This window comes from Ahaetulla prasina, chromosome 3, assembly GCF_028640845.1.
Source record: "Ahaetulla prasina isolate Xishuangbanna chromosome 3, ASM2864084v1, whole genome shotgun sequence".
Lineage (NCBI taxonomy): Eukaryota > Metazoa > Chordata > Lepidosauria > Squamata > Colubridae > Ahaetulla > Ahaetulla prasina.
Genome location: NC_080541.1, coordinates 229,978,681 through 230,004,019, shown reverse-complemented (window position 1 = coordinate 230,004,019; position 25,339 = coordinate 229,978,681). Strand labels below are relative to the sequence as shown.

General features: G+C 47.5%; 1 protein-coding gene across 1 annotated transcript in view; it reads right to left on the bottom strand.

Moving 5' to 3' along the window:
* Positions 1-1,145: 1,145 nt before the first annotated feature.
* The window catches only part of LOC131195098 (bactericidal permeability-increasing protein-like), a 35,585-nt gene continuing 11,391 nt past the window's right edge, over positions 1,146-25,339 (bottom strand). The window contains exons 5-16 of the mRNA XM_058176726.1: positions 24,867-24,930; positions 24,055-24,121; positions 17,568-17,719; positions 16,440-16,616; positions 15,887-15,946; positions 12,053-12,220; positions 11,559-11,726; positions 9,723-9,790; positions 6,818-6,860; positions 6,396-6,459; positions 5,070-5,146; positions 1,146-4,184 (exon numbers count right to left, since the gene is read on the bottom strand). Coding sequence (XP_058032709.1) covers positions 4,146-4,184; positions 5,070-5,146; positions 6,396-6,459; positions 6,818-6,860; positions 9,723-9,790; positions 11,559-11,726; positions 12,053-12,220; positions 15,887-15,946; positions 16,440-16,616; positions 17,568-17,719; positions 24,055-24,121; positions 24,867-24,930 — 1,147 coding nt within the window. The 3' untranslated portion in view covers positions 1,146-4,145. The remainder of the gene's footprint in view (positions 4,185-5,069; positions 5,147-6,395; positions 6,460-6,817; positions 6,861-9,722; positions 9,791-11,558; positions 11,727-12,052; positions 12,221-15,886; positions 15,947-16,439; positions 16,617-17,567; positions 17,720-24,054; positions 24,122-24,866; positions 24,931-25,339) is intronic.

Here is a 25,339-nt window from a genome sequence, read left to right as displayed (position 1 = left end):
GCAGGAACTGGGTATGTCTAGTTTAATGAAAAGAAGGACTAGGGGAGACATGATAGCAGTGTTCCAATATCTCAGGGGCTGCCACAAAGAAGAGGGAGTCGGGCTGTTCTCCAAAGCACCTGAGGGTAGAACAAGAAGCAATGGGTGGAAACTGATCAAAGAAAGAAGCAACTTAGAACTAAGGAGAAATTTCCTGACAGTTAGAACAATTAATCAGTGGAACAACTTGCCTGCAGAAGTTGTGAATGCTCCAATACTGGAAATTTTTAAGAAAATGTTGGATAACCATCTGTCTGAGATGGTGTAGGGTTTCCTGCCTGGGCAGGGGGTTGGACTAGAAGGCCTCCAAGGTCCCTTCCAACTCTGTTGTTATTGTTATTGTTATTGTTGCCTCCCAGGTTCCTTCCAACTCTATTATTCGATATGTAGGCTGGGTCCATCGTGGGAAGGAGGCTTTGTCTGCAGCCAGGAACAGAGGACACTTCAGGCCTTGGTCAAACCTCAGATCCATCGTGAACCACCACGCACATCCTGGGCCCCCTGGAGCCTCAAGAAAGCTCATGCCTGTGAGGTTGACCAACCGTGGTGACCTTTTGTGGATGAGGGAGAGGCAGCAATCCTTAAGGGCTATCTAGCTCCCCCAAAAGGTCCCCACTGAGACTTTGCAGAACTTGTCCATCGCAGGTTGAAGAACAAGGAGCTTGGCCAAAGATAAGGAAATGCAGACAAAAATGGAAAATCTCCCTTTCCTCCCTCCCTCCCTCCATTTCCTTTTCCCCCTTTTGTCCTTTCTGTTCCGTCCTTCCTCTTATCTATTCCTTCCTTTCCTTTCCTTTCCTTTCCTTTCCTCACCTCTCCTTCCCTCCTCTTTCCTTTCCTTTCTTCATATCTGCTTGCTTCCTTCTTTCCCATTCCCTTCCTTCCTTCCTTCCTTCCTTCCTTCCTTCCTTCCTTCCCTCCCTCTCTCCCTCCTTTCCTTTCCTTTCCTTTCCTTTCCTTTCCTTTCCTTTCCTTTCCTTTTCTTCTTTCCTTTCCTTTCCTTTCCTTTTTCCTTTCCTTTCCCTTCCTTTCCTTTCCTTTCTTCATCTCCTTCATTTCCTTCTTTCTACATTAACACATTAATTATCCTTCCCTCCTTTTTTCCTTTCCCTTTCTTTTCCTTTTGTTCTCTCTTCCATCCACCCACCCACCCAAAAACCAGAGTTTTAAATCAGAATTGCTCTAGATTTTAACGGTCTAGTTTTGCAGCAAGCAAGATTTGTGCAGAGATGGACATCTGCTAATCCAGCAGTGAACTTTCCAGGTTGTCGTGTTTTACCTTCTGTTTCAAGATGATAACCTTCAGGAGACCTTCCTCAAGCATCCAAAAAGCAAGATTTGTGCCTGTCTCTGTGGCCTCTTATTACTGTTCTCCAAGGAGTGAAAGTGGCAAGCAATGGGGTTACACATACGCTCCCAGATTCAACTTACATGCATTCACACACAAACTCCCAGTCCAGGTCAACAGCCACACTCAAATCACTTTCAACCAACAGAGACCCACAACTGGTTCTTTGGAAAACTCGGAGACCTGATGGAATTAAAGGAACAAGAAAACTTTGCTGGTGACAATGCATATTTGCTCTTTTTCATATGTGCATGCACACACACACACACACATACACACACACACACACTTACCTACACTTATGCACGTCTTCCTCACCTCAGCTGTCAAGCACTAGTTGTCTAGTATTTGCTTCCAGGTGATTTTTTTATTATTATTATTTTGAGCTGTTCAAAGGTGCAAATGGCTGAAAGCATGGACAGACACAAATGTTAACTCCAACAGACAAGAATATTTGTAGCTCAGGGATGAACTGAAGGGTTCTTGGTCATCCCTGAGCTTGGTGGTTTTCTTGCAAACGTTTCATGACCCAACTAGGTAACATCATCAGTGCTAGAAGGGAGGGGGGTTTGTGGAGTAGAGGAGAAGGGGAGGAGGAGGAAGAGGCAAAAGGTGGTGGAGGAGAAAGAGGTGGGAAGGAGGAGGAGGAGGAAGACAGTGGGGTCCTTGGTACTCTCTGAGTCTGGTGGTTTGCTTGCAGATGTTTCATGACCCAACTAGGTAACATCATCAGTGCTAGAAGGGAGTGGAGTTTGTGGAGAAGGAGCAGGAGGAGAAGGAGGAGGATTGTGCCAAACATTTGACTTGGGGGTCACTGAGCCTGGTGGTTTTCTTGCAGACCTTTCATGACCCAACTAGGGAACATCATCAGTGCTAGAAGGGAGTGGGGTTTATGGAGAGGAGGAAGAGGAGGAGCAGGAGGAGGATGGGAGGAGGAGAATGGGAAGAGGAGGAGGAGAGTGTTGTGTCTCGTCCGATCTCACCACCACAGCCGGGGTCTGCTTATCTGCTTCCGAACGCTGAAGAATGTCCTAGTATGCCTCCCGGCCCCAGCCCTGGCTCCATGCCCAGACAGGCTGAAGAGGAGGAAGTATCTCCAGCCCCCAGCTCTGGCTCCATGCCCAGGCAAACGGAGCAACTAGACCCCTCCCCCTCCACCACAGCATGTGAGCCTGAGGAAGGTCAATTACCAACAGCTGCCGACTGGAGTGACCCTCGCGTCAGAAGACTTGATAGGCGGAGGCAACAGAAGGAAGGGAGGGGCAGGCCTGGATAAGTGCTGAGTCATGGAGCCACACCCCATGGCCTATATAAAGGACCTGCTTTCTGGCATTCTCTGAGTCAGGCAAAGTCTAAACATATCTTGCTGAAGTCACTTTCTGGTCTCCTGCCTGTCTTGAGGACTTTGCTAGGACTTTGGGCAGAGCTGCAGAGGCACACCTGATTCGGATTTCCCTGACCCAGCCGTCAGCGGAGGAGTGGGACACGACAGAGATCTTCCAGTGAGGACAATTATCTAGTGGAACAGCTTGCCTCCAGAAGTTGTGGGTGCTTCGTCACTGGAGGTGTACAAGAAGAGACTAAATAGTTACTTATCTGAAATGGCACAGGGTCTCCTGCTTGAGCATGGGGCTGGACTAGAAGACCTCCAAGGTCCCTTTCAGCTCTATTTGGATTGATTGGTCTTTGATGCTCTCTGAGCTTGCTTGGTTTTTTTTTTCTTACAGATGTTATATTACCCAACAAGGTGACATCATCAGTGCTAAAGGGAGTAGTGTTTGTGGAGAGAAGAGGCGGAGGAAGAGGAGAAGAAGGGGAGGAAGAGGAGGAGGAAGATGAGTAGGAAGAGGGGGAAGGGGGGAGACTGTGAGCACCTTGGTGCTCTCTGAGCTTGGTAGTTTTCTTGTAGGCATTTCATTACCCAGCTAGATAACATCATCAGTGCTAGAAGGTTGTGTAGAACCTAGTTTAATAATAGAATGTCTGGAAGGAAACAACCAGACTCCCAAAGACCCCACAAATCTATGGACCCTGATACCACACTACTACCTCCTGCCTGACCCCAGGTTATTTTCCAGTGACAGCAGACTAGATAATGTCCAAGGATTCCTCTAAGTGTCCAAACTTGGCAACTTTAAGACTGGTGGACTTCAACTCCCACAATTCCTCAGCCAGCTGTGCTCTAAGGAATCCATCTACTTGCAAATGGGGAATTCTTGAAACTTTGGCCAAAAGGGCCGGGTGGAAAATGAAGAAATTAATATTCTTGCCATTGGAGTCCCCTTCCCCAACTCGGTGCCCCTGAGATGCCTGGGATTACAGCAGTCATCAGCCTTCAAGAGATTGTAGCAATGGTGGTGGGGGGAGAGAATTCCATGTTAAAAGGGCTGTTCCTGGAGAAAATTCTGCAGAACTGCGGTGTGGCTCAGGCTGTAAGATTATTAAACACAGCTGCCTGCAATTACTGCAGGCTCAAGTCCCACCAGGCCCAAGGTTGACTCAGCCTTCCATCCTTTATAAGGTAGGTAAAATGAGGAGCCAGATTGTTGGGGGGGGCAATGAGTTGACTTTGTAAATATACAAATAAAATGAGACTATTGCCTTACACACTGTAAGCCACCCTGAGTCTTCCGAGAAGGGCGGGATATAAATGTAAAAAAAAAAAAAACACCCCAAACCGAACTCCAGTGGAACCAGAAGTAGGGATAGTATTCCTCCATTTCCTCCTATTTTTCCCTGTTTCTCCTTTGCGCCTTCTCTATCCATAGCGCACGTCTGATGCAAAGACCAGGAAATCCTGCAGATAGATAGAAGGAGAAAGGTTTATTCATCTCTCTAGTTCTGTCTCCATCCCTCCATCCTCCCTCTCTCCCTCTATTTTTCTCTTTCACCCTCTCTCTCTTAATTTCTCTCTTTATTTCTCTCTCTCTCCCTTCCTCTCTCTCTTTCTGTCTCCCTCTCTCTCTTTCTATCTTTCTCTCCCCTCTCTTTCACACTCTCTCTGTCTCTCTCCTCTGTCTGTCCGTCTGTCTGTCCCTCCCCTTCTCCCTCCCATCTTTCTCTCTCTCCCTCTCCCTCTCTTTCACTCTCTCTGTCTCTCTCCTCTGTCTGTCTCTCCCTTCCCCTTCCATCTTTCTCTCTCTCCTCCTCTCTTTCTTTCTCCCTCCCTCTTTCTCCCTCTCTTTCTCTTTCTCTCTCTCCTCCTTCTTTCTTTCACTCTCTCTGTCTCTCTCCTCTCTCTCTCTTTCTCTTTATGTCTCTCTCTATCACTCTCTTTCTCTCCCTCCATCTCTTTCTTGCTCTCTTCTTTCTCTTTCTCTTTCTCTCTCCTCCCTCTTTCTTTCACTCTCTCTCTCTCCCCTCTCTGTCTCTCTCTTTCTCTTTATGTCTCTCTATCTCTCTCTCTCTCTCTCTCTCTCCTTCCCTCCCTCCCCCCCCCGCTCCCTCCCTGTGGTCGAATCAGAAAATTAGAATAATGTTATTATGAGGATGCAAATTTTGGTCTCCTTGGCTCAGTTTGCAATCTCTTGGGTTTGCTAGATTTCCGCATGCTCACGACAAAATTTATACACAGATAGTCCTAGATTCACAACCACTCCTTAGCATCTGTTTGGAGGCCCCTGCAGTAGGACAAAAGTCAGCCTCCCACCTGTCCCACCGAACTGTCCCCCCAGTCACTCACCTGGTGAGCCTGAAGAACAGGGTTGGAGAGCTCCAGCTGGTCCAGGAGGGGGAGAGGAAACCCTTCATCCAGACGGGCTGGAAGAGAGAAGAAGTCACAGCTTCATGCAGGAAAGCTAAAGCGTGGGGCTATCGTCCCCCTTCATGGTCTTCTAGCCCAGCCCCCTCTTCTCAAGCAGGAGACCCCTATGCCATTCTGGACAAATGGTTGTCCAATCTCTTCTTCAAAACCTCCATTGATGGAGCATCCACAAGTTCTGAAGGGAAGCCCTTCCAGGGAGTGATTGTTCTCACTGTCAGGAAATTCTTCCTTCTTTCCAAGTTGCTTCTCTAATGATCTTCCCACTTGTTACTTCTTCTCCAGAATAGAATACAGAATAACAGAGTTGGAAGGGACCTTGGAGGTCTTCTAGTCCAACCCCACCTCAACCAGGAAACCTTATACCATTTCAAACAAACGGCTTTTTAATCTCTTCTTGAAAACCTCCAATGTTGGCGCACCCACAACGTCTGAAGGCAACTTCCATTCCACTGGTTAATTGTTCTCACTGTCAGGAAATTTCTCTCTAGTTTTACGTGATTAATTTCCATTTGTTGCTTCTTGGCCTGTCTTCAGGTGCTTTGAAAAATAACTTCACCCCTTCTTCTCTGTAGCAGCCCCTCAAGTACTGGAAGATGCTGCCATGTCTGCCCTAGTCCTTTTCTTCATTAGGCTAGACCAGTCAAGCTTTTTATACCTACCGCCCACTTTTGTATCTCTGTCAGTAGTAAAATTTTCTAACCGCCCACCGGTTCCACAGTAATGCGCCGTGTATCGTCATCTGTGCATGCCTCTCGCGCAACATGTATTGGGTTTGGGGATGGGGGCACCGGCTACCAGCTCTGCTTGTCTGTTACAGCTGGGTGGTGTGGGGGGAGATGCGCAAGCTATTCTGGGATGAGGCTCTTTTGTTTGCAGTCGCACTATAGCGCCATTTAGTTTCACTTACGTAATATGAACTAAACTTATGCGCGGACGATATAAAAAGTATATTTTCAGAAATTTAAATTGTCACGGGAAATTTTATGAAATCCTAATGAAAGTGTTTTTAGATAATGCTATGAATTTTTTTAAAAAAGTCAATTAAATTTAAAAAAAGGAAAGTGCTTCGGTATCAGACAAAACCCCTACCGCCCACTAGTGGGCGGTAGGGACCAGGTTGACTACCACTGGTCTAGACATACCCAATTCCCTCAATCCTTCATCATATGGTTTGGCCTCCAGACCCCATGAGAGTCTTTGAAATAATATTATTTGAAAGGCCTTCTGACTTGACAATGTGCTTACCATTCATTTGTGGAATTAGGATGCTGGCCGTAAGGAAGTTTATAAGGGATTCCAGCAATTGTACCTGTGTGTTGGGAGAGAAATCCACAATCAGAAAGTCAGATGAACTTGATTGCTTCTCCTCCCTTCAATGGGAGATCCTAGATCCATAGGGTCACCCTTGCCTTGGCTTGTAGACCCCAAAGGCACCATCCTTCTGACCCAGTTTCCCACTCATAGCCTGGACCCACCAGAAGGGCTGAGATAACATTTCAGTTCATCATCAAGTCTTTGGGGAAGGTCCTGAGGAGAAGGACAAAACCCAAGAGGAGAAGACAAGATGATCCCAATCCCCTAAACTGGGTTTCTGCCTGGAACCTCAAGAAGGCTGGGAAGGAGGGAGAGGATGACATTTCAGGCAAACACCCCACCCCATATCTTACTGAGAAGAAGCCAACATCTGAGTGCTTTAAGGAGAACTTCAACCTACAGAAGGAACAGAAAGAGTAACGTGTTGAAATCCATCACACAAGATAAAGATCTAGCCTAAATGTCAGGCCTGCCCTAGTTCAGGTCCTTAGGAAAGAAAGACCCTTGACTCCATTTAACTTAAAGCAATAGATTATTTTACTAAGGTTAAGGGCTGTAGCAAAAGAAAGGCTAGATCTGAACATTCCCATGCAAAGGTTACATTTTTCCCCATTCCCTGGCCGTCCTCCCTTGATGGGTACATCAGTGTCCAATAGTATTCCTTTTTGATGTTCTGGGCATGGCTTGAATGATCGGCGCCAAGCGATGCAGTTTTGCATTCTATTCTCAGGCCAGATGTGTGTTCTGGATTGACACCTCCGATTTCCGTCAAGGCTGTCACCCCACCCCCATCATTTTTCTTTGCACTCCCATTCCCATCTCTACCAATCTCCATTTCATTGCCCCTCCCTCCCCCCTTGCCTTCTATGACAGGATGCCAGCAAAGTGTAAAAAATGAAGATGGCAGAGCTGACATTGAGCCAAGTTAGTGTAGGAGATGACCAGGCTGACCAGAGAGGAATGGTCAAACATGTCATTAGTCTTGAGGCCCTTCATGCCCACAAGAGATCTAAGTCCAGGGCTCCTTGAATTCCATTGACTCTTATCTACCACCAGTTGGCTTTGGCCATTCAGCAGTTCAGATTCTTGTAAAGAACTTTAGTATATAATGATCTGCTGCGCTTGACTTTAGTGGAATGACCCTCCCTGGATGAGAAGTCTTTAGCAAGGTTGCTGAAACTCAACTTGAAGAGACCCTATAGTCAAGATAAGGACCGTCAGAGTCTCAATCTGAAGGGGAAGAGGAACAGCTGATGGAGACTGAGAGAGTGGATCCATTTGCTGTGGAAGAAACTGGGGAAGGGCAAAGTCGGGCTGGGCAGAGCAGGGGAGAGGTAGAACAAGGGAGAGGGGGTTCAGATGAAGACCAAGGCCCACCCCCTCCTCATCCTAGGCAGCGCAGGGAGGAACAGAGAAGAAAGCAACATGGGTTGTGTGGCTTACAAGGGAGGAAAGGGACCCGATCCTCTTTACAAGGCACAGGTGCTGCTGGAGTTTAAAAGGAGAGGCAAATGAAAGGGGCGTTTGTCGGGAATAAACACTGAGTTTATCTGGTGTTTCTTTGAATCCTGGCATCCTCCCAACTGGTTTGATTTACTGCCGTGCTACTTTCCTCGTGGAATTCCTTATTTTGCGGTGCCCTGCCAGATTAATTACCTTGTCTTGCCTTTGGAGGTTTTTGTTAGAGGTTTTCTGCTTGCAACGTTTGGGACTGAAGTATTGCCAGCCGAAGACTATTACAGGTGGGTGGAAGAGCTCTCTCTCCAGGCTGGAGAGTTGAAAGAGGCATTGGGGGGGGGCACAGTTGGGGATAATAAAGAGACTCATATTGGTTCTCTGGCTGTGTTGCCTTTGTGTCACGCCCCGGGTCATCACACATTACGTCATGACCCTTTCCAGAGCCCTATGGACGTCACAATAGTTTGCAGCTCAATCTTATAAGCAGTTGGAGATGGGCCTCGACTTAGAACCACAATTGAGTCTAAAACTTCCATTGGTAAGCAAGACGATCATTGAGTGACTTTTTGCCCCGTTTTATGACTTTTCTTGCCACGGTTGGTAAGTGACTTATTTACTTATTTATAAATAAATCACATTATTCCCCCGGGTTTACGCCAAATACCTGACCTTCGGACCTTTCGCCGCGAACTGAAGACATATCTTTTCATTCGCGCGGGGCTGGCTTAAATTTTATTGCTTTTAAATTTTCTACCACTAATTTTTAAATGGGGTTTTAGTTTTTATATATTTTAAAGTTTTAGGCCAATTATAATAAGTTTTTTAAATTTGCATTTTAAACTGTATATTGTATTGTTTGTTTTTACTTTGCCTGTACACCGCCCTGAGTCCTTCGGTAGAAGGGCGGTATAAAAATCAAATAAATAAATTAATTAATTAATTAATTATTTATAAATGAATTATTTATTTTTAATGATTTAAAGGTAAAGGTAAAGGTTTGCCTCGCACATATAGGCTAGTCGTTCCTGACTCTAGGGGGCGGTGCTCATCTCCGTTTCTAAGCCAAAGAGCCGGACCTGTCTGATGACAATTCCGTGGTCATGGAATTCTGCCAGCATGACTCAACGCCAAAGGCGCACGGAACGCTGTTACTTTCCCACCAAAGGTGGTCCCTGTTTTTCTACTTGCATTTTTTACCTGCTTTCGAACTGCTAGGTTGGCAGAAGCTGGGACAAGTCACGGGAGCTCACTCCATTACGCGGCAGAATTAGGGATTCGAACCGCTGAACTGCCGACCTTTCAATTGACAAGCTCAGCATCTTAGCCACTGAGCCACCGTGTCCCCTTGTAATGATTTGGCGTATGGCAAAAACATCACGGTTGCATACTCAATGAGCAAATACAAAACTATTCACCACTATTTACAAATTCAGATTTATATAAATACATGATGGAGATGTGATGGAGAAAGTCTCTGTTAAATGTTAAATTCAACTGTTCAATTAGTGACAGGGTTGTTAAGTGAATCTGCCTTCCCCCGTTGGCTTTGCTGATCAGAAGGACACAAAAGGGGACAACGTGACCCCAGGACACTGCGACCGTCATAAATATGAACCAGTTGCCGAGCATCCGAATTTTGATCACGTGACCGGAGGATGCTGCACCGGTCGTAAGTGTGAAAAACAGCCCTAAGTCACTTTTTTTCAGCGCCGTTGTAACTTCCAATGGTCACTAAACAAATTTTATAAGTTGATGACTATCTGTATTTCAAATGTTGGGTCCTGCCCTGCAGCGACTCACCTGCTAAGCTTCAGGTTTCCAAAGATCCTGGTAGAATTGACAGCAACGTTGGCAGAAACTTGGCTGGTCTGAAATGAGAAAAAAAGCAGATCTTTAGCATATAGGTCCTATTGTGCCTCGCTCACCCACTCTCCGCAGCCGGGCCCTTCTCATCTCCTGCCAGACACTGATAGTACAGGAGAATGTCCTGGCATGCCTCCAGCCCCCAGTCCTGGCACCATGCCCGGATAAACGGAGCAACTAAACCCCTCCCCCACAGCATGTGAACATGAGGAACCTGAAGCCAGTCACGAGCTAGAATTGCCGGCAGCTGGAGGATGGACGGATCCACGCTTCCGGAGAATGGAGAGGCGACGTCAGCAAAAGGAAGGGAGGGGCAGGCCTGGATAAGTGCTGAGTCATGGAGCCACACCCCATGGCCTATATAAAGGATCTGCTTTCTGGCATTCTCTGAGTCAGGCAAAGTCTAATCTGGATTGCTGAAGTCACACCTTGGATTCCTGCCTGCTCTGAGGACTCTGATAGGACTTTGGCAGAGCTGCAGAGGCACGCTTGATACGGACTTCCCCGACCCGGCCGTCAGAGGAGGAGTGGGACACGACAGGTCCATACTGGTCACCCTCAACTTAATGACTGTAATTAAGTCCAGAGTTACGGTCGTTGAGTCGTGTCAATCATTAAGCAGATTGTTATATGAGCCATTTTACTTTTTTTTTTTTTTGCTATGATTGTTGTTATGGGATCCTGGCTACTTTACTTAGTGACCAGAGGCAAGCTCACCTGACCAATAACTAGCCAAGCCCCAGGGGAGGCCTTCTTGGTTTGTTTATTGGAGCTAACAGGGAGAGACAGTTATCAAAGCTTGGTTCTCTCCAAAGGTTCCAAAGCCCAAAATCATCATCATTGTTTAAAGACCCCATAATCCATTGCAGGGTAGAGTCTGGGCAACTGAATGGAGCTAGCAGAGTGTTTTAATGGCCAGATGCCTTTCCTGTTGCCAGTGCGGAGTTTCGTTCAGCATATATATTCTCAGTGTGTCCAGAGAGAGAAATATCTGCCTCTACCTAGGATCAAACTCACAGCCTCATGATTGTGAGGTGAGAGCTCCACCTCTAGGCCACCCAACCACTCCCTTCTTAATACTACTGGCTGCCACATCCTTCCTCGTTCCCCATTGGCTGAGGTACTACAAGGTTACACTCTTTCCAACCGCCTCCTACATATTTCCCACTACATAGTAAATTATACATCCCATGAACATTAAAATTAGGAGATTATTTATGCAAGGTGTGTCAGTTAATATTCATCAGCTAATTAGACATGCTCAGTTGCCTGGGCATTTTTTTTAATAGCATTCTTAGAATCATAGATTTTTTTCTGTTTTTCAGGTTTAGCTTTGCCTTTCCTGTTTTCCAATGCAGTTATCTTTCCTGTTATCCCACTCAGTTAATTTTCCCTGTTTAGCCACTTCCTCTTACATTTTACCGTTTTTCTTGCCACCGTTACTAAGCGAAGCACTGCAGGTGTCAGGATAGGTGAACCTGACTTCCCCATTGACTTGGTTGTCAGAAGGTCTCAAAAGGGGATCACGTGACCGACCCTGGGACACTGCAACTGTCGTAAGTACATGCCAGTTGCCAAGTCTCTGGATTTTGGTCACATGACCAATGGGGACATTGCAACGGTTGTGTGAAAAATGGTAATGAGTCCCTTTTCTCCGTGCTGTTATAACTTTGAACGATCACTCAATAGTCATAAGTCAAGGATTATCTGCAAAAGACTGTGCAAAATATCTGGATTGTCCACCATGGACCATAACATGGAGAGTTTACTTACCACTCCGATCAGAAAGAGGGGTGCCAGGGAAGAATTTGGGAGAATCGCAAAGGCCTGCATGTCAACCGAAGGGATCAGTGAGAGGGTTTCGGGGGTGATGCTCAGAGATGGGGCCGAAGAAGGGGAGATCTTCAGCTTCATCGGCATGCTGGGGTAGAGCTTCTTCAGCTGAGGACAGTAAGGAGAAAGTCACATTTCCAGGGATGGACCTCTTCTCTGCTTGAAGACCTGCTGTGATGACCTGGGACAAGGCACAGAGGCCACACAGAAAGCTGAGAGTTCAAACTCCCCTTTAATGCCCCAAAATTCCCCCCAAACCCTCCCACGTTCTTGGCAAGTCCCAGAGCAAAGCACGCGCACACAAAAACACACACACACATGGCAGCCTCTGGCTGCGCGCAGACCAGCAAAGGAACAGGGAAATGAGTCTGCAAAAGACTGTGCAAAATATCTGGATTGTCCACCATGGACCATAACATGGAGAGTTTACTTACCACTCCGATCAGAAAGAGGGGTGCCAGGGAAGAATTTGGGAGAATCGCAAAGGCCTGCATGTCAACCGAAGGGGTCAGTGAGAGGGTTTCGGGGGTGATGCTCAGAGATGGGGCCGCAGAAGGGGAGATCTTCAGCTTCATCGGCATGCTGGGGTAGAGCTTCTTCAGCTGAGGACAGTAAGGAGAAAGTCACATTTCCAGGGATGGACCTCTTCTCTGCTTGAAGACCTGCTGTGATGACCTGGGACAAGGCACGGAGGCCACACAGAAAGCTGAGAGTTCAAACTCCCCTTTAATGCCCCAAAATTCCCCCCAAACCCTCCCACGTTCTTGGCAAGTCCCAGAGCAAAGCGCACGCACACATAAACACACACACACATGGCAGCCTCTGGCTACGTGCAGTCCAGCAAAGCAAAGGAACAGGGAAATGAGTCTGCAAAAGAAGGAATAAACAATGAGCCCGTGATGTAAGGAAGAAGCAAGCAGTCCTGCAAACTCCAAATGTCTTCAACGGCACACACCAAACTCTACAAATTCAGCGTCTGTTCCTGACAAACACCCCTCCCCACAGTGTCTCCTTAAGCCTCAGTCCCCAGGTGTGCCTTGAGAAGTGGGGCAGGGCCTTCTTCTCCTGAGTCATCCGGGTCAGCCTGTGCTGTTCCCGCCTTCTCTCCACTCTCCATGCTCTGGGATCAGGAGGGCGCGGTCCTTGCTCATCGCCCGAGCTCCATCGCTCCTCATTTCCACTGCTTGCCCTCTCTCGGTCATCCTGCCCCATTCCTCCCTGCCAACAAGTCATCCCAATCCTGAGGGGCCCTGGGCTGCCTCAGACTGCTGCTCCCCACACTCCTCCAACTCCAATGAAGCTGCCCTTTTGGCTCCAACTCTGGCTTGTCCTCCTCTGCACATTCAGGCTCCAACGGGGGCAATGACAGTTGTCTTGCTGGGTGGCCTCCATCCATCCCTTTTGGAGATTTGGGGTCCCATTGATGGTTTAATCCAGGGTGAAAATTAAATAGACATGGCTAAGGTCTTCTCAAAACCAACAACAGGTTTTGGGCAATGGCCCCTCATAAAATTACAGACAGCCTTGTAACTTTGGAGGAGACAGATTGATTTTTCGAACAACTTTAAGAGGGGTGGACTTGAACTCCCAGAATTGCCCAGCCAGCAATTCGATGTTTGATTGCCTTGACTTTATTCTCCTGTAGAACCAGGGATTGGATATTGGTGAGGAACAAGGAAGATCCATGCATCTCCTCTGTGCTAACAAGCCTGAAAGCCGTACGGGTCTGGATGGGAAGAAACAGACTCAAGCTCAATCCCTCCAAGACGGAGTGGCTGTGGATGCCGGCACCCCGGTACAGTCAGCTGCAACCGCAGCTGACTGTTGGGGGCGAGTCATTGGCCCCAATAGAAAGGGTGCGCAACTTGGGCGTTCTCCTGGATGGACGGCTGTCGTTTGAAGACCATTTGGCGGCCGTCTCCAGGAGAGCTTTTTACCAGGTTCGCCTGGTTCACCAGTTGCGCCCCTTCCTTGACCGGGATGCCTTATGCACGGTCACTCATTTATTTATTTATTTATTTATTTATTTATTTATTTATTTAGTCACAACATCATACAAAAAGATTATATAGTATATACACATATAAACATATATAGGAAGAAGAAAAGAAAAACAATAGGACAGGAGCGGTAGGCACGTTTGTGCGCTTATGCACGCCCCTTATGGTCCTCTTAGGAATGGGGTGAGGTCAATAGTAGAAAGTTTTTGGATAAAACTTTTAGGATTATGGGAAGAGACCACAGAGTCAGGTAAAGTATTCCAAGCACTGATGATTCTGTTACAGAAGTCATATTTTCTGCAATCTAGATTAAAGCGGTTTACATTAAGTTTAAATCTATTGGTTGCCCTTGTATTATTGCAATTAAAGCTGAAGTAGTCTTTGACAGGAAGGACATTACAATAGATGATTCTGTGAGTTAAACTTAGGTCTTGTCGAAGGCGATGGAGTTCCAAGTTTTCTAAGCCTAGGAGCACTCATGCTCGTCACTTCTAGTCTGGATTATTGCAATGCTCTCTACATGGGGCTACCCCTGAAGTGCACTCAGAGGCTTCAGTTAGTTCAGAATGCAGCTGCGTGGGTGATTGAGGGAGCATCACGTTGCTCCCGTGTAACACCGCTCCTGCGCAGCCTGCATTGGCTTCCTGTGGTCTTTCGGGTGCGCTTCAAGGTGTTGGTTACCACCTTTAAAGCGCTCCATGGCTTAGGGCCCGGGTACTTACGGGACCGCCTGCTGTTACCTTATGTCTCCCACCGACCCGTACGCTGACACAGAGAGGGTCTTCTCAGGATGCCGTCCGCCAAGCAATGTCGGCTGGTGGCCCCCAGGGGAAGGGCCTTCTCTGTTGGAGCACCCACCCTCTGGAACGAACTTCCCCCTGGTTTGCGTCAATTACCTGACCTTCGGACCTTTCGCCGTGAATTGAAAACGCACTTGTTTATCCAAGCGGGACAGGCTTAATTTTTAAACTTTTTGAATTTTAATAATTGTAATTGGGGTATTTTTATGAATTTTATGGGTCAAATTTGACGGTTTTAAATTTTCGGCCATTTATAGAATATGTTATTTTAACTTTTGTCTTAATTTGTATATTGTACTGTTTTTATTCTGGCTGTACACCGCCCTGAGTCCTTCGGGAGAAGGGCGGTATAAAAATCTAAATAATAAATAAATAATAAATAAATAATAAATAAATGATGGTTTGATGCTTCTTAAGATAACCGGGAGGGGGGGATCCTCATCTAGTGCACAATGGGGGTAGTAAGAATTCTGAGGAAGAGGAGGAGGAGGAGGAGGAAGAAGAAGGAGGAGGAGGAGGAGGAGGAGGAGGAGGAGGAGGAGGAGGAGGAGGAGGAGGAGGAGGAGAAGGAGAAGAAGAAGGAGGAGAAGAAATAGGTAGTAGAAGAAGACAACTATGGGGTCCTTGATCCTCTCTGAGCTTGGTTGTTTTCTTGTTGCGTGTTGATGATGTTCCCCATATGGGTCAAGAAACATTTGCAAGAAAACAACTGAACTCACAAAACATCAAGGACCCCATATTTCTCCTCCCCCCCCCTCCTCCTCCTCCTCCTCCTCTCTGTAAACCCTGCTTCCTTCTAGCACTGATGATGGCTGTGGGGTCTTTGGTGCTCTCTGAGCTTGGTTGTTTTCTTGCAGACAATTCATTACCAAACTAGGAGACATCATCAGTGCTAGTAGAATGGAGTAGCTTTTACAGGGAGGAGGAGGAGGAGGAGGAGGAGGAGGAGGAGGAGGAGGAGGAGGAGGAGGAGGAGGAGGAGGAGGAGGAGGTAACATCATCATAAAGGCTGAAGTGAAATGAATCCCAGGGCTTAAAAGGCTCAAGTCCCACCAGGCCCAAGGTTGACTCAGCCTTCCATCCTTTATAAGGTAGGTAAAATGAGGACCCAGATTGTTGGGGGGGCAATAAGTTGACTTTGTATATAATATACAAATGGATGAAGACTATTGCTTAACACTGTGTAAGCCGCCCTGAGTCTTCGGAGAAGGGCGGGATATAAATGCAAAAAAAAAAAAAAGATGCTTCCAAAAGTGCCATCAGATTCCCCATCCGATTTCTATCTTCCGCTGCACTCACAGCCTGGTTTCAGGGTCTTTCTCTGCTTTGAGGATTTCATAATTTGGGACTCCTGAAATGCTCCACTACCCCTTCCCGCCTGTACTTAGCCCCTCCCCACGCAACATGCCCCCCACCCCCCTCTTCTTCAGAGCCAGGGCTACGGAGGGAGGGAGGGACAGATGCTGACCTGCGGGATGAAGGGTTGGAAGGAGGAGGTGTTCAGCCGCATTTTAATCTCCTGAGGAACCTGCAGGTGGGAAAACAGGGAGCAGAGAAGGTCTCAACCTGTCCAAAAGGCTAAGAAATCGTTAGCCCCCTTTTGACCATATCTGGCTCAATTACAGGTAGTCCCTGACTTACAATGGTTCGTTTAGTGACCGGAACTGAAAAAAGTGACTTAGGACCATTTTTCATTCTTAAAATCTTTGCAGCATCCCAAGTGTCACATGTTGAAAATTCAGATTATTGGTAACTGGCTCATGTTTATGACGGTTGCAGCGTCCTGGGGTCATGTGATCCCCTCTTGCGACCTTTTGACAAGCAAAGTCCTCGGGGAAGTTTAACGATCATGTCACTAATTTAACAACCAAAGCAAGGAAGGTCGCAAAATGGAGCAGAATTCACTTAAATGCCTCACTTAGCAGCAGAAATGTTGGGCTCAGCTGTGGTTGTAAGTCGAGGACTACCTGTACGGTGAATATTGCCTGGGGTTTAAGGATGGGGGTCGCGGGTGGCCTCACCATCTCATCCACGACCCAGAAGGTCAGGGATTCTGCTTTGTAGTAGACGTCGCCAGCTGTGTTGAAGAAGTAAGTGGAGATCCCAAACTGGACCATGCGGTTGTGATCCACCGGAAAAGACAGAGGAGGCGGTGGAAAAGGAGCAGGAGAACGATGGGCGGTGGAGAAGAATTCACCCTGGTGGGAGGACGTGAAAGAAGTTAGGAAGACACAAAAAGAGGAAAGGGACCGGGCTACATGAGGGATGGAATCGATCCATTTCGATCCAGCCGAGTGGGCATGTTGCAAGATCCCGTCAACCAAAGAGAATTGGCTGGTGAGGACCAGAAGGTGGGGTTTTTTGGCAGGATCCCCAGCTTTGTGGAATATCTTCCTCGTGGAGATTAGGGTTAGAGAGCCAGTTTGGTCTGGTGATTAAGACACCAGGCAAGAAACCAGGAGATAGTGAGTTGTAGCTCGCCTTAGGCATGAAAGCTGGCTGGGTGTCTTTGGACCAATCACCAGGAGATGGTGAGTTCTAGTCCTGTCTTAGGCACGAAAGCTGGCTAAGTGATTTTGGGCCAATCACAAGGACACTGTGTGTTCTAGTCTAGCCTACGCATAAAAGCTAACTAAGTGACTTTGGGCCAATCACCAGGAGTCGGTGAGTTCTAGTCCCTTAGGCATGAAAGCTGACTTGGTGATTTTGGGCCAATCACCAGGAGATGGTAAACTCACAGTCTCCCGGTGATTGGCTCAAAGTCACCCAGCTGGATTTCATGCCTAACATGGGACTAGAACTCACAGCCTCCCAGTTTCTAGTTTGGTGCCTTAACCATGATATCCAACTGGCATTCTAAGAGGCAAAGTGCAGACGTCTCTTAAGAGCAGCAGTGGGTGATCTGGGATCCAAGATGTCCTGTCTACCCACTCCAAAGTCAGGAACTTGGTTTCTCCCCATTTTGAAGTGAGAAGCAAAGAAGAACTATAGGGGTAATTTCTAAAATGGCACTATTCTGTATTGGTAAAAAGAGGCTGAGACCAACAGATAACTGAGACGTGGGAGGGAAGAATGACAGGCAAACTCTATCATCTGGGAAGCGTCCTTCTGCAGAACCATCCTCCTCCAACCTTTCTGTTGAAGCTTACCTTGAGGTCCAGGTCTACGCAATCACTTGTCGCAACTGGTGGCCCAACCAGAGAATAATCGATGCTTGATGTGGGGTCGATATTGGCGGTAACTGGGAGGAAAGACAACATAGGGATGACATCAAGGAACTTGGTCCCTTCTGTAGGATAGTCTCAAGGATGATGGAGAACCATAGAATCCTAGGGCTGGAAGGGACAATGGAGGACTTCAAGTCTGAATCCTGCCCAGAGTAGGAGACCCTACACCATTCCAGACAAATAGTTGTCCAATCTCTTCCTGAAAACCTCCAGTGATGGGGCACCCACAACTTCTGGAGGCAAACAGTTCCACTAGTTAATTGTCCTCACTGTCAGGAAGTTTCTCCTTAGTTCTAGGTTGTTTCTCTCCTTGATTAGTTTCCATCTGTTATTTCTTCTTGTGCCTTCAGGTGCTGTGGAGAATAAGTTGACCTCCTCTTCTCTATTGAGGCTCCTCAGTACTGGAAGGTTACCATATAACCCGTAGTCCTTCTCTTCATTAGACTAGACATATCTAGGTCCATCAATCGTTCACAGTATGTCCATGGAGAGCCTCAGCCATCCAGGTCATGGTTGTCCCAAAAGTGCTTTTTCAAGAGGCAACTGGACTTTCTGGGTTTTCTTCTTGGAAAACGTTGCGCTTCTCATCCAAGAAGCGAAAGCTGAAGAAGCTTCTTGGATGAGAAGTGAAATGTCTTCCAAGAAGGAAAAACCAGAAAGTCCAGTTGCCTCTTGAAAAAGCACTTTTGGGACATTCATAGTAGAATAGAATAGAATAGAATAGAATTTTTATTGGCCAAGTGTGATTGGACACACAAGGAATTTGTCTTGGTGCATATGCTCTCAGTGTACATAAAAGAAAAGATACGTTCATCAAGGTACAACATTTACAACACAATTGATGATCAATATATCAATATAAATCATAAGGATTGCCAGCAACAAGTTATAGTCATACAGTCATAAATGGAAAGAGATTGGTGATGGGAACTGTTATGTATTATTGTATATACCTTTAAATATTTGAGCGGGAAATCAGCACGTTGCTGATTGGACGAAGCCTCCACCAGAACTGTATAAAAGGAGAGGTTTTTCCCCCAGCCTGTTGCTGGGTTCACCCTATATTAAAGAGCTGTTGTCACTACCCTGGTCTCCAGCCTCGTTACTTCCAGAACTTAACATTGGCGACGAGGATGGGATTTCGAGGCTAAGGAGAACCAGAACCGAGCTGAAGCACGCACGATAGAACCGAACCCAGCAAACACAGGGCAGAAAAGCGGAGATGGCCAGTTACACTCCGCCCGCACCGTTTGACCCGGCTAAAGAGAAATGGGGAACGTATATGACCCGTTTCGAAAGCTTTCTAGAAGCCAACGAACTGCAAGGAGTTCCAGATAACCGGAAAAGGGCTTATTTCTTAAGTCACTGCGGTCCGGAGGTCATTGATATCGCGGAAGCCGTGGCAGAGCCAACCCCGTTAGAATGGGTCTCGTGCGCAACACTACAGACATTACTAAAAAACCACTTTGCGCAACGCCGTCCAAATACATGAGGCGGTTTGAATTGGAGAGCGAAGGCAGATGGAGGCGAATCCATCGGTGACTACATGGCGCCCTAAGAAGCGTCCAAGGACTGCGGATACGCGACCTGGGCGAGGTGCTGCTCGAGCAACTCATCCGAGGGGTCAAAGACATCCGTTTGCGGCGCCGGCTGCTAGCAAAGAGCAACCTAACGCTGGCCAACGCTCTGGACGAAGCCAGAGCACATGAAATGTCCACCCAAGCGGCGGAGACACTGCAAAAGCCTCTCCCACCAAAGGCGAGCACAAAGCCGGCTCCAGTGCACCAGGAGGAGATTCAGACCGAATCCGACGGTGACGGTGAGGATGAGGAAGGGGTCTGCCGAACCGAAAAGCGCGACAAAGAGGACCGACGAAAGTCGGAAGCTGCGGTGGTCAACACCAGCGCCAACGCTGCAAATTTAAGGCGACATGTCGGCGGTGCGGAAAGAAGGGCACCTAGCTCAAGTTTGTCGAGCGGCCCAACCTTCCGCCGAAAATTCAAATCGGCCAATCAGAGCGGAATCGGCAAGGCGACCCGCGATTGGCTCAAACAAAAAGGCGGATTCAAACCAAACGACTGTGGTCATAGGCGCGCCTCGACCCGAGTGGAGAAGAAGACCTTCACCAAACCAAAAATAGAGGGAGTACGGTGCCGGCTTGAAGTAGACACGGGATCAGCAATCACCATCATGTCCTGGGACACTTTGGCGAAGTCACTGCTGTCAGTCGCGAAGCGCCACCTGCAAGCACAACGCGACTCGAGTCCACGACTACCAGGGAATCGCATCCCTGTTCGAGGGACCACCTCCGTCCGAGTCGAGTACGGACCACACAAGAAGACCCTGCCCATCACGATCGTCGAAGGGACCCTGCCCAGTCTGTTGGGACTAGACTGGTTTCGTGCCCTGGGCATGGGAGTGACTGGCATCTACAGAAGTGACTGTAACCTGAAAGACATTCTCTTTAACGAGTTCGAAGATGTCTTCAAGGACTGCCTGGGCAAGTACAAGGGGACCCCTATTTCCTTCAACTTAGACCCCCAGGTAGCTCCCATTAGGCTTAAGGCGAGGAGAGTCCCTTTTGCCCTAAAACCAAAAATCGATAAGGAGCTGGATAAGCTCATTAATCAGGGGATTTTGATGCCAGTCGATCACGCAAGGTGGGAGACGCCAATCGTCACCCCAATAAAACCAGACGGGTCAATTAGAATTTGCGCTGACTACAAGGCGACGCTTAACAAAGCCTTACAGAAAAGCGCTTACCCGGTTCCCGTGGTGCAACACTTGCTGCACTCTTTGGGGCAAGGGCAAGTCTTTGCAAAGTTAGACTTGGCCCAAGCCTACCAGCAACTGCCCGTGAGCGCCCGCTGGCGAAGCCCAAACGATTGTAACGCACAGGGGGCCTTCAAGTGCACCGATTGCATTTTGGGGTGAGTGTGGCACCAGGGCTGTTCCAAACCCTAATGGAACGACTTCTGCAGGGGCTCCCAGGGGTAGTTCCCTACTTCGATGATGTCCTAATTTCAGGGGAAAACATAGAGGAATTGGGGGAGCGTTTAAGAAAGGTTTTGGGCATTTTCGGACAGCGGATTAAAAGTCAAGGTAAACAAATGCCAGATAGGGGTCGAATCCGTCGATTCTTGGGCTACGGATAGACAAGAAAATTCACCCTACTGAGAGCAAGGTCAAGGCAATTAGAGAGGCTCCAGCGCCCAAAAACAAAGCAGAGCTGCAGGCATTCCTGGGGTTAGTGAATTTTTACGCGGTCTTTTAAAGAACAAAGCGACCGTTGCGAACCGCTGCATAGGCTCTTAGGAAAAATACTGTTTGGTCTTGGGAAAGTCGGAAAATAGGGCTTTTGAAGCAGTAAAGAACCTGCTCTCAAGTGATAGCCTGCTCATCCAATATCACAACTCATTGCCCCTAGTGCTGGTTTGCGATGCGTCCCCTTATGGGGTGGGGGCTGTACTCAGCCACAGACTTCAAAGCGGCACAGAAGCCCCTATAGCTTCTACTCTAGAGCGATGTCCTCCCCAGAGAGGAACTACAGCCAATTAGATAAAGAAGCACTAGCCATTGTGTCAGGGGTTAAAAAATTCCACGAGTATGTTTTTGGGCGACAGTTTGAAATTGTAACTGACCACCGACCATTGTTAGGAATACTGGCTGGCGACCGCCCAACGCCTGTGGCACTGTCACCACGACTGACTCGATGGACAATTTTTTTAGCCGCTTATTCTTATAAACTGCTACATCGACCAGGAAAAGAAGTGGGGCATGCGGACGCGTTAAGCAGATGCCCACTACCAGGGGCGATCGAAGATCCCACTCCGGGGACGCCCATCCTACTGATTGACTCTTTGGACTCTGGCCCAGTCACATCCAAGGAAGTGGCTCGGGCATCGTATCGGGACATTGTGTTAAGGACGGTACTGGTTGGGTACAAGAGGGTGGCCCGCTGCGGCGACGGTTTAAAGAGAATTTGTTAAAAAGCGTGATGAGCTCTCGGCTCAAGGGGTGCCTGTTATGGGGTGATCGTGTGGTAATTCCTGATAAATTAAGGGAAAGGTATTGGACCTCCTCCACGAGGGCACCCAGGGATCGTAAGGATGAAGGGTTAGCTAGAAGCTATGTATGGTGGCCACTCATGGATGCAGAGATTGCTGAGAGGGTAGGGAAATGCCAGGCTTGCCAAGAGTCCAGACCTCTACCCCCAGCGGCCCCAGTCAGGAATGGGAAAACCCCAAGGCCCTGGTCAAGAATCCACATTGATTTTGCTGGCCCTTTCCACGCCAAACGTTCCTAGTGGTTGTCGATGCATTCGAAATGGTTGGAGATCATACTCATGAAATCCACCACGGCCGAGGCAGTAATCGCAGCCCTGCGCCACCTATTCGCAACCCACGGGTTGCCTGACACTCTGGTGTCCGACAACGGCCCGCAATTCACGGCAGCCCAATTGAAGAGTACCTGGCAGAGGAGGCATCCGACATGCCCTCTCTGCGCCTTTCCACCTGCGTCGAATGGCCTTGCAGGCGTTCCGTCCGGAGCGCTAAGGAGGCATTGTCCAGACTCAAGCCAGGCGACTGGCAAACCAAGATAGATTTCTTTCTGGCGATCCAGCACAGAACCCCGAGCACGGCTACCGGCAGAAGCCCAGCCGAACTATTGATGGGACGGAAACTCCGGTGCCCACTGGACCGTTTGAATCCCCATTACACACCAGAGGGTTACAAGGGGGGAAATAGAAAAGACGAGGGAAATGGGCATAGGCGACCAAGTGTGGGCCCGCAACTATGGGGACGGCCCAAGCTGGCTCGCAGGACAAATAATCAAAACAACCGGTCCCAAGTCATACTGGGTCGAGTTACAAGACAACAGAGTATGGAGGCGCCATGTAGATCAGTTAAGGAAACGAATAACTGATCAAACCAAACCAATAGAAACCGATTATGACACACACTTATTTGAACCCACAGCTGACCATGACCCGAGGGAGGCGCAAGACTTAGCTGAGGTCCCAGAGTTCCAGCGACGCCATCAGGGTCCCGAGGGAAACAGCAGGGAAAATTACAAAAGTAATCCAGGGCCGGATGGCCAAGAAAAAGAGGCTGCAAATAATCCGGAGCCCGTTGGCCCAGAGACAGAGCTGGGAGGAGCAAAAAGCCCCTCCGACCAGCTCAAAACACCACCCAGAACTGAACCGCGCAGGTCTGAAAGAACTAGGAGACGCCCAGGTTATTTGCGTGACTACGTCGAAAAATAACATGTAGATAATATGTAAATAGAGACAAAGTGTTTTCTGGGAGGGGAGGAGTGTTATGTATTATTGTATATACCTTTAAATATTTGAGCGGGAAATCAGCACGTTGCTGATTGGACGAAGCCTCCACCAGAACTGTATAAAAGGAGAGGTTTTTCCCCCAGCCTGTTGCTGGGTTCACCCTATATTAAAGAGCTGTTGTCACTACCCTGGTCTCCAGCCTCGTTACTTCCAGAACTTAACAGGAACTATGAGAAGATTAATAGTAGTGCAGACTCAGTAAATAGTTTGAGAAGTTCTAGGGTCTGCTGCTTGAGCAGAGGGTTGGATTAGAAGACCTCCAAGGCCCCTTTCAGCTCTATTATTCTATTCGATAGTCTATGTCCTTATTCCACGCCAGACAAATGATTGTCCAATCTCTTCTTGAAGACCTCTAGTGATGGAGCACCCACAACTTCTGGAGGCAAGCAGTTCCACTGGTAGATTGTTCTCACTGTCAGCAAATTCCTCTATAGGTTGCTTCTCTCCTTGATTAGTTTCCATTCATTGCTTCTTCTCCTGCCTTCAGGGGCTTTGGAGAATAGTTTGAACCCCTCCTCTCTGTAGCAGACTGCTATCGTGTCACCCCAATCCTTCTTTTCATTAAGTTGACCCTTTCATTAAGGGTCCTTGAGTGGCTCAGACTGGTAAGACAGTCTGTTATTAACAGCAGCTGCTTGCAATTACTGCAGGTTCAAGTCCCACCAGGCCCAAGGTTGACTCAGCCTTCCATCCTTTATAAGGTAGATAAAATGAGGACCCAGATTGTTGGGGGCAATAAGTTGACTTTGTATATAATATACAAATGGATGAAGACTATTGCTTGACATAGTGTAAGCTGCCCTGAGTCTTTGGAGAAGGGCGGGATATAAATGCAAATAATAATAAAAAAAAGTTAAACATATCTAGTTTCCTCGGCTATTCATCAAACGATTGAGTCATTATCATCTTTATTGCTCTTGTCTGAACTCTTTCTAGGGCCTCAGGAATTTTTTTTTGTATTGTGATGACCAGAACTGGATGCAGTACTCTAAATGTGGTCTCGGTTGTGTGGTACTAACATTTGTTGTGATCTTAATTCTACCCCTTTCTTGATATAGTCCAGACCTGTGTTGGCTATTTTGGGCAACTGTTGAGCCAGGTGCACTTCTGAATGGTGTTTTTGTGTGAACAGCTTCCAGTTTGGAAAACTTAGATCAGGGGTCTCCAAACCTGGCAACTTTAAGACTTGTGGACTTAAATTCTGGGAGTTAAAGTCCACAAGTCTTAAAGTTGCCAAGTTTGGAGACCCCTGGCTTAGATCAGTGGTGAAATCTGAATTGGCTTACAACTAGTTCGCTGGCTGTACACCAAACGCATGCTGCACGCATGCATAATCCGCACCATGCACCAAATGCAAGGGGTGTGTGCACGCGCAGTGCATGGCAAAAGGAGGCATGGGGTAAGTAGAATAGCGCATGGGGGTGGGTGTGATCAGCTGCGGCAAACAATCTTTTTTTTTTTACTTTTAAAAGCATTTTTTTACAACCTATTCAGCCGAAGCGGTTGTAAAAAATGCTTTTAAAAGTAAAAAAAGAGGCTCTGACAATCGTGCAGCACAGCTGTGATCGTCAGAGCCTTTTTTTTAACCTTTTAAAAGCATTTTTTACAACTTATTCCTACCATTCGGGCGGGAAAAGCGAGCGAGCCGGAAAGAAGCGGCAAGCGGGCAAGCGGGCAACTGGGTCTGGGGGATGGGGCAGGGATTTTTGCTACTGGTTCTCCGAACTATCCACTGCCATCGCTACTGGATTGGCCAATCCAGTCTGAACTGGGAGCATTTCATCCCTGGCTTAGATGCTTTCTCATTCTTGCAAATCCCCTTCCTTAAGAGGTCATGCGTGGTGTTGGTGTGAAGGCCCAGCATCCAGAATCATTACCTTCCTTTCCATGACTGTCTTGAAAGCTGATTCCACTTTGCTTTCGAAGAGGTTATACAGCCACCTGCAAAAGCGAAGGCCAGAGGTGAGGTTCAATCTTGATTGCAGAAAATATGACTTCTGCAACAGTTATTCACACTTGGAACACACTACCTGACTCTGTGGTCTCTTCTCAAAATCCCAAAAGCTTTAACCAAAAACTGTCTACTATTGACCTCACCCCATTCCTAAGAGGACTATAAGGGGTGTGCATAAGAGCACAAAAGTGCCTACCGTTCCTGTCCTATTGTTCCATTTCATTATATCAAATTAATATAGTTGTTGCATACTTTTGCTTATATATTATGTTTGTGTATACTGTTGTGCCTACCGTTCCTGTCCTATTGTTTCCTTTCGTTATATCCAATTAATATAGTTATTGCGTACTTTTGCTCATATATATGCTTATATGATATGTAGTTATTTTATGTTGA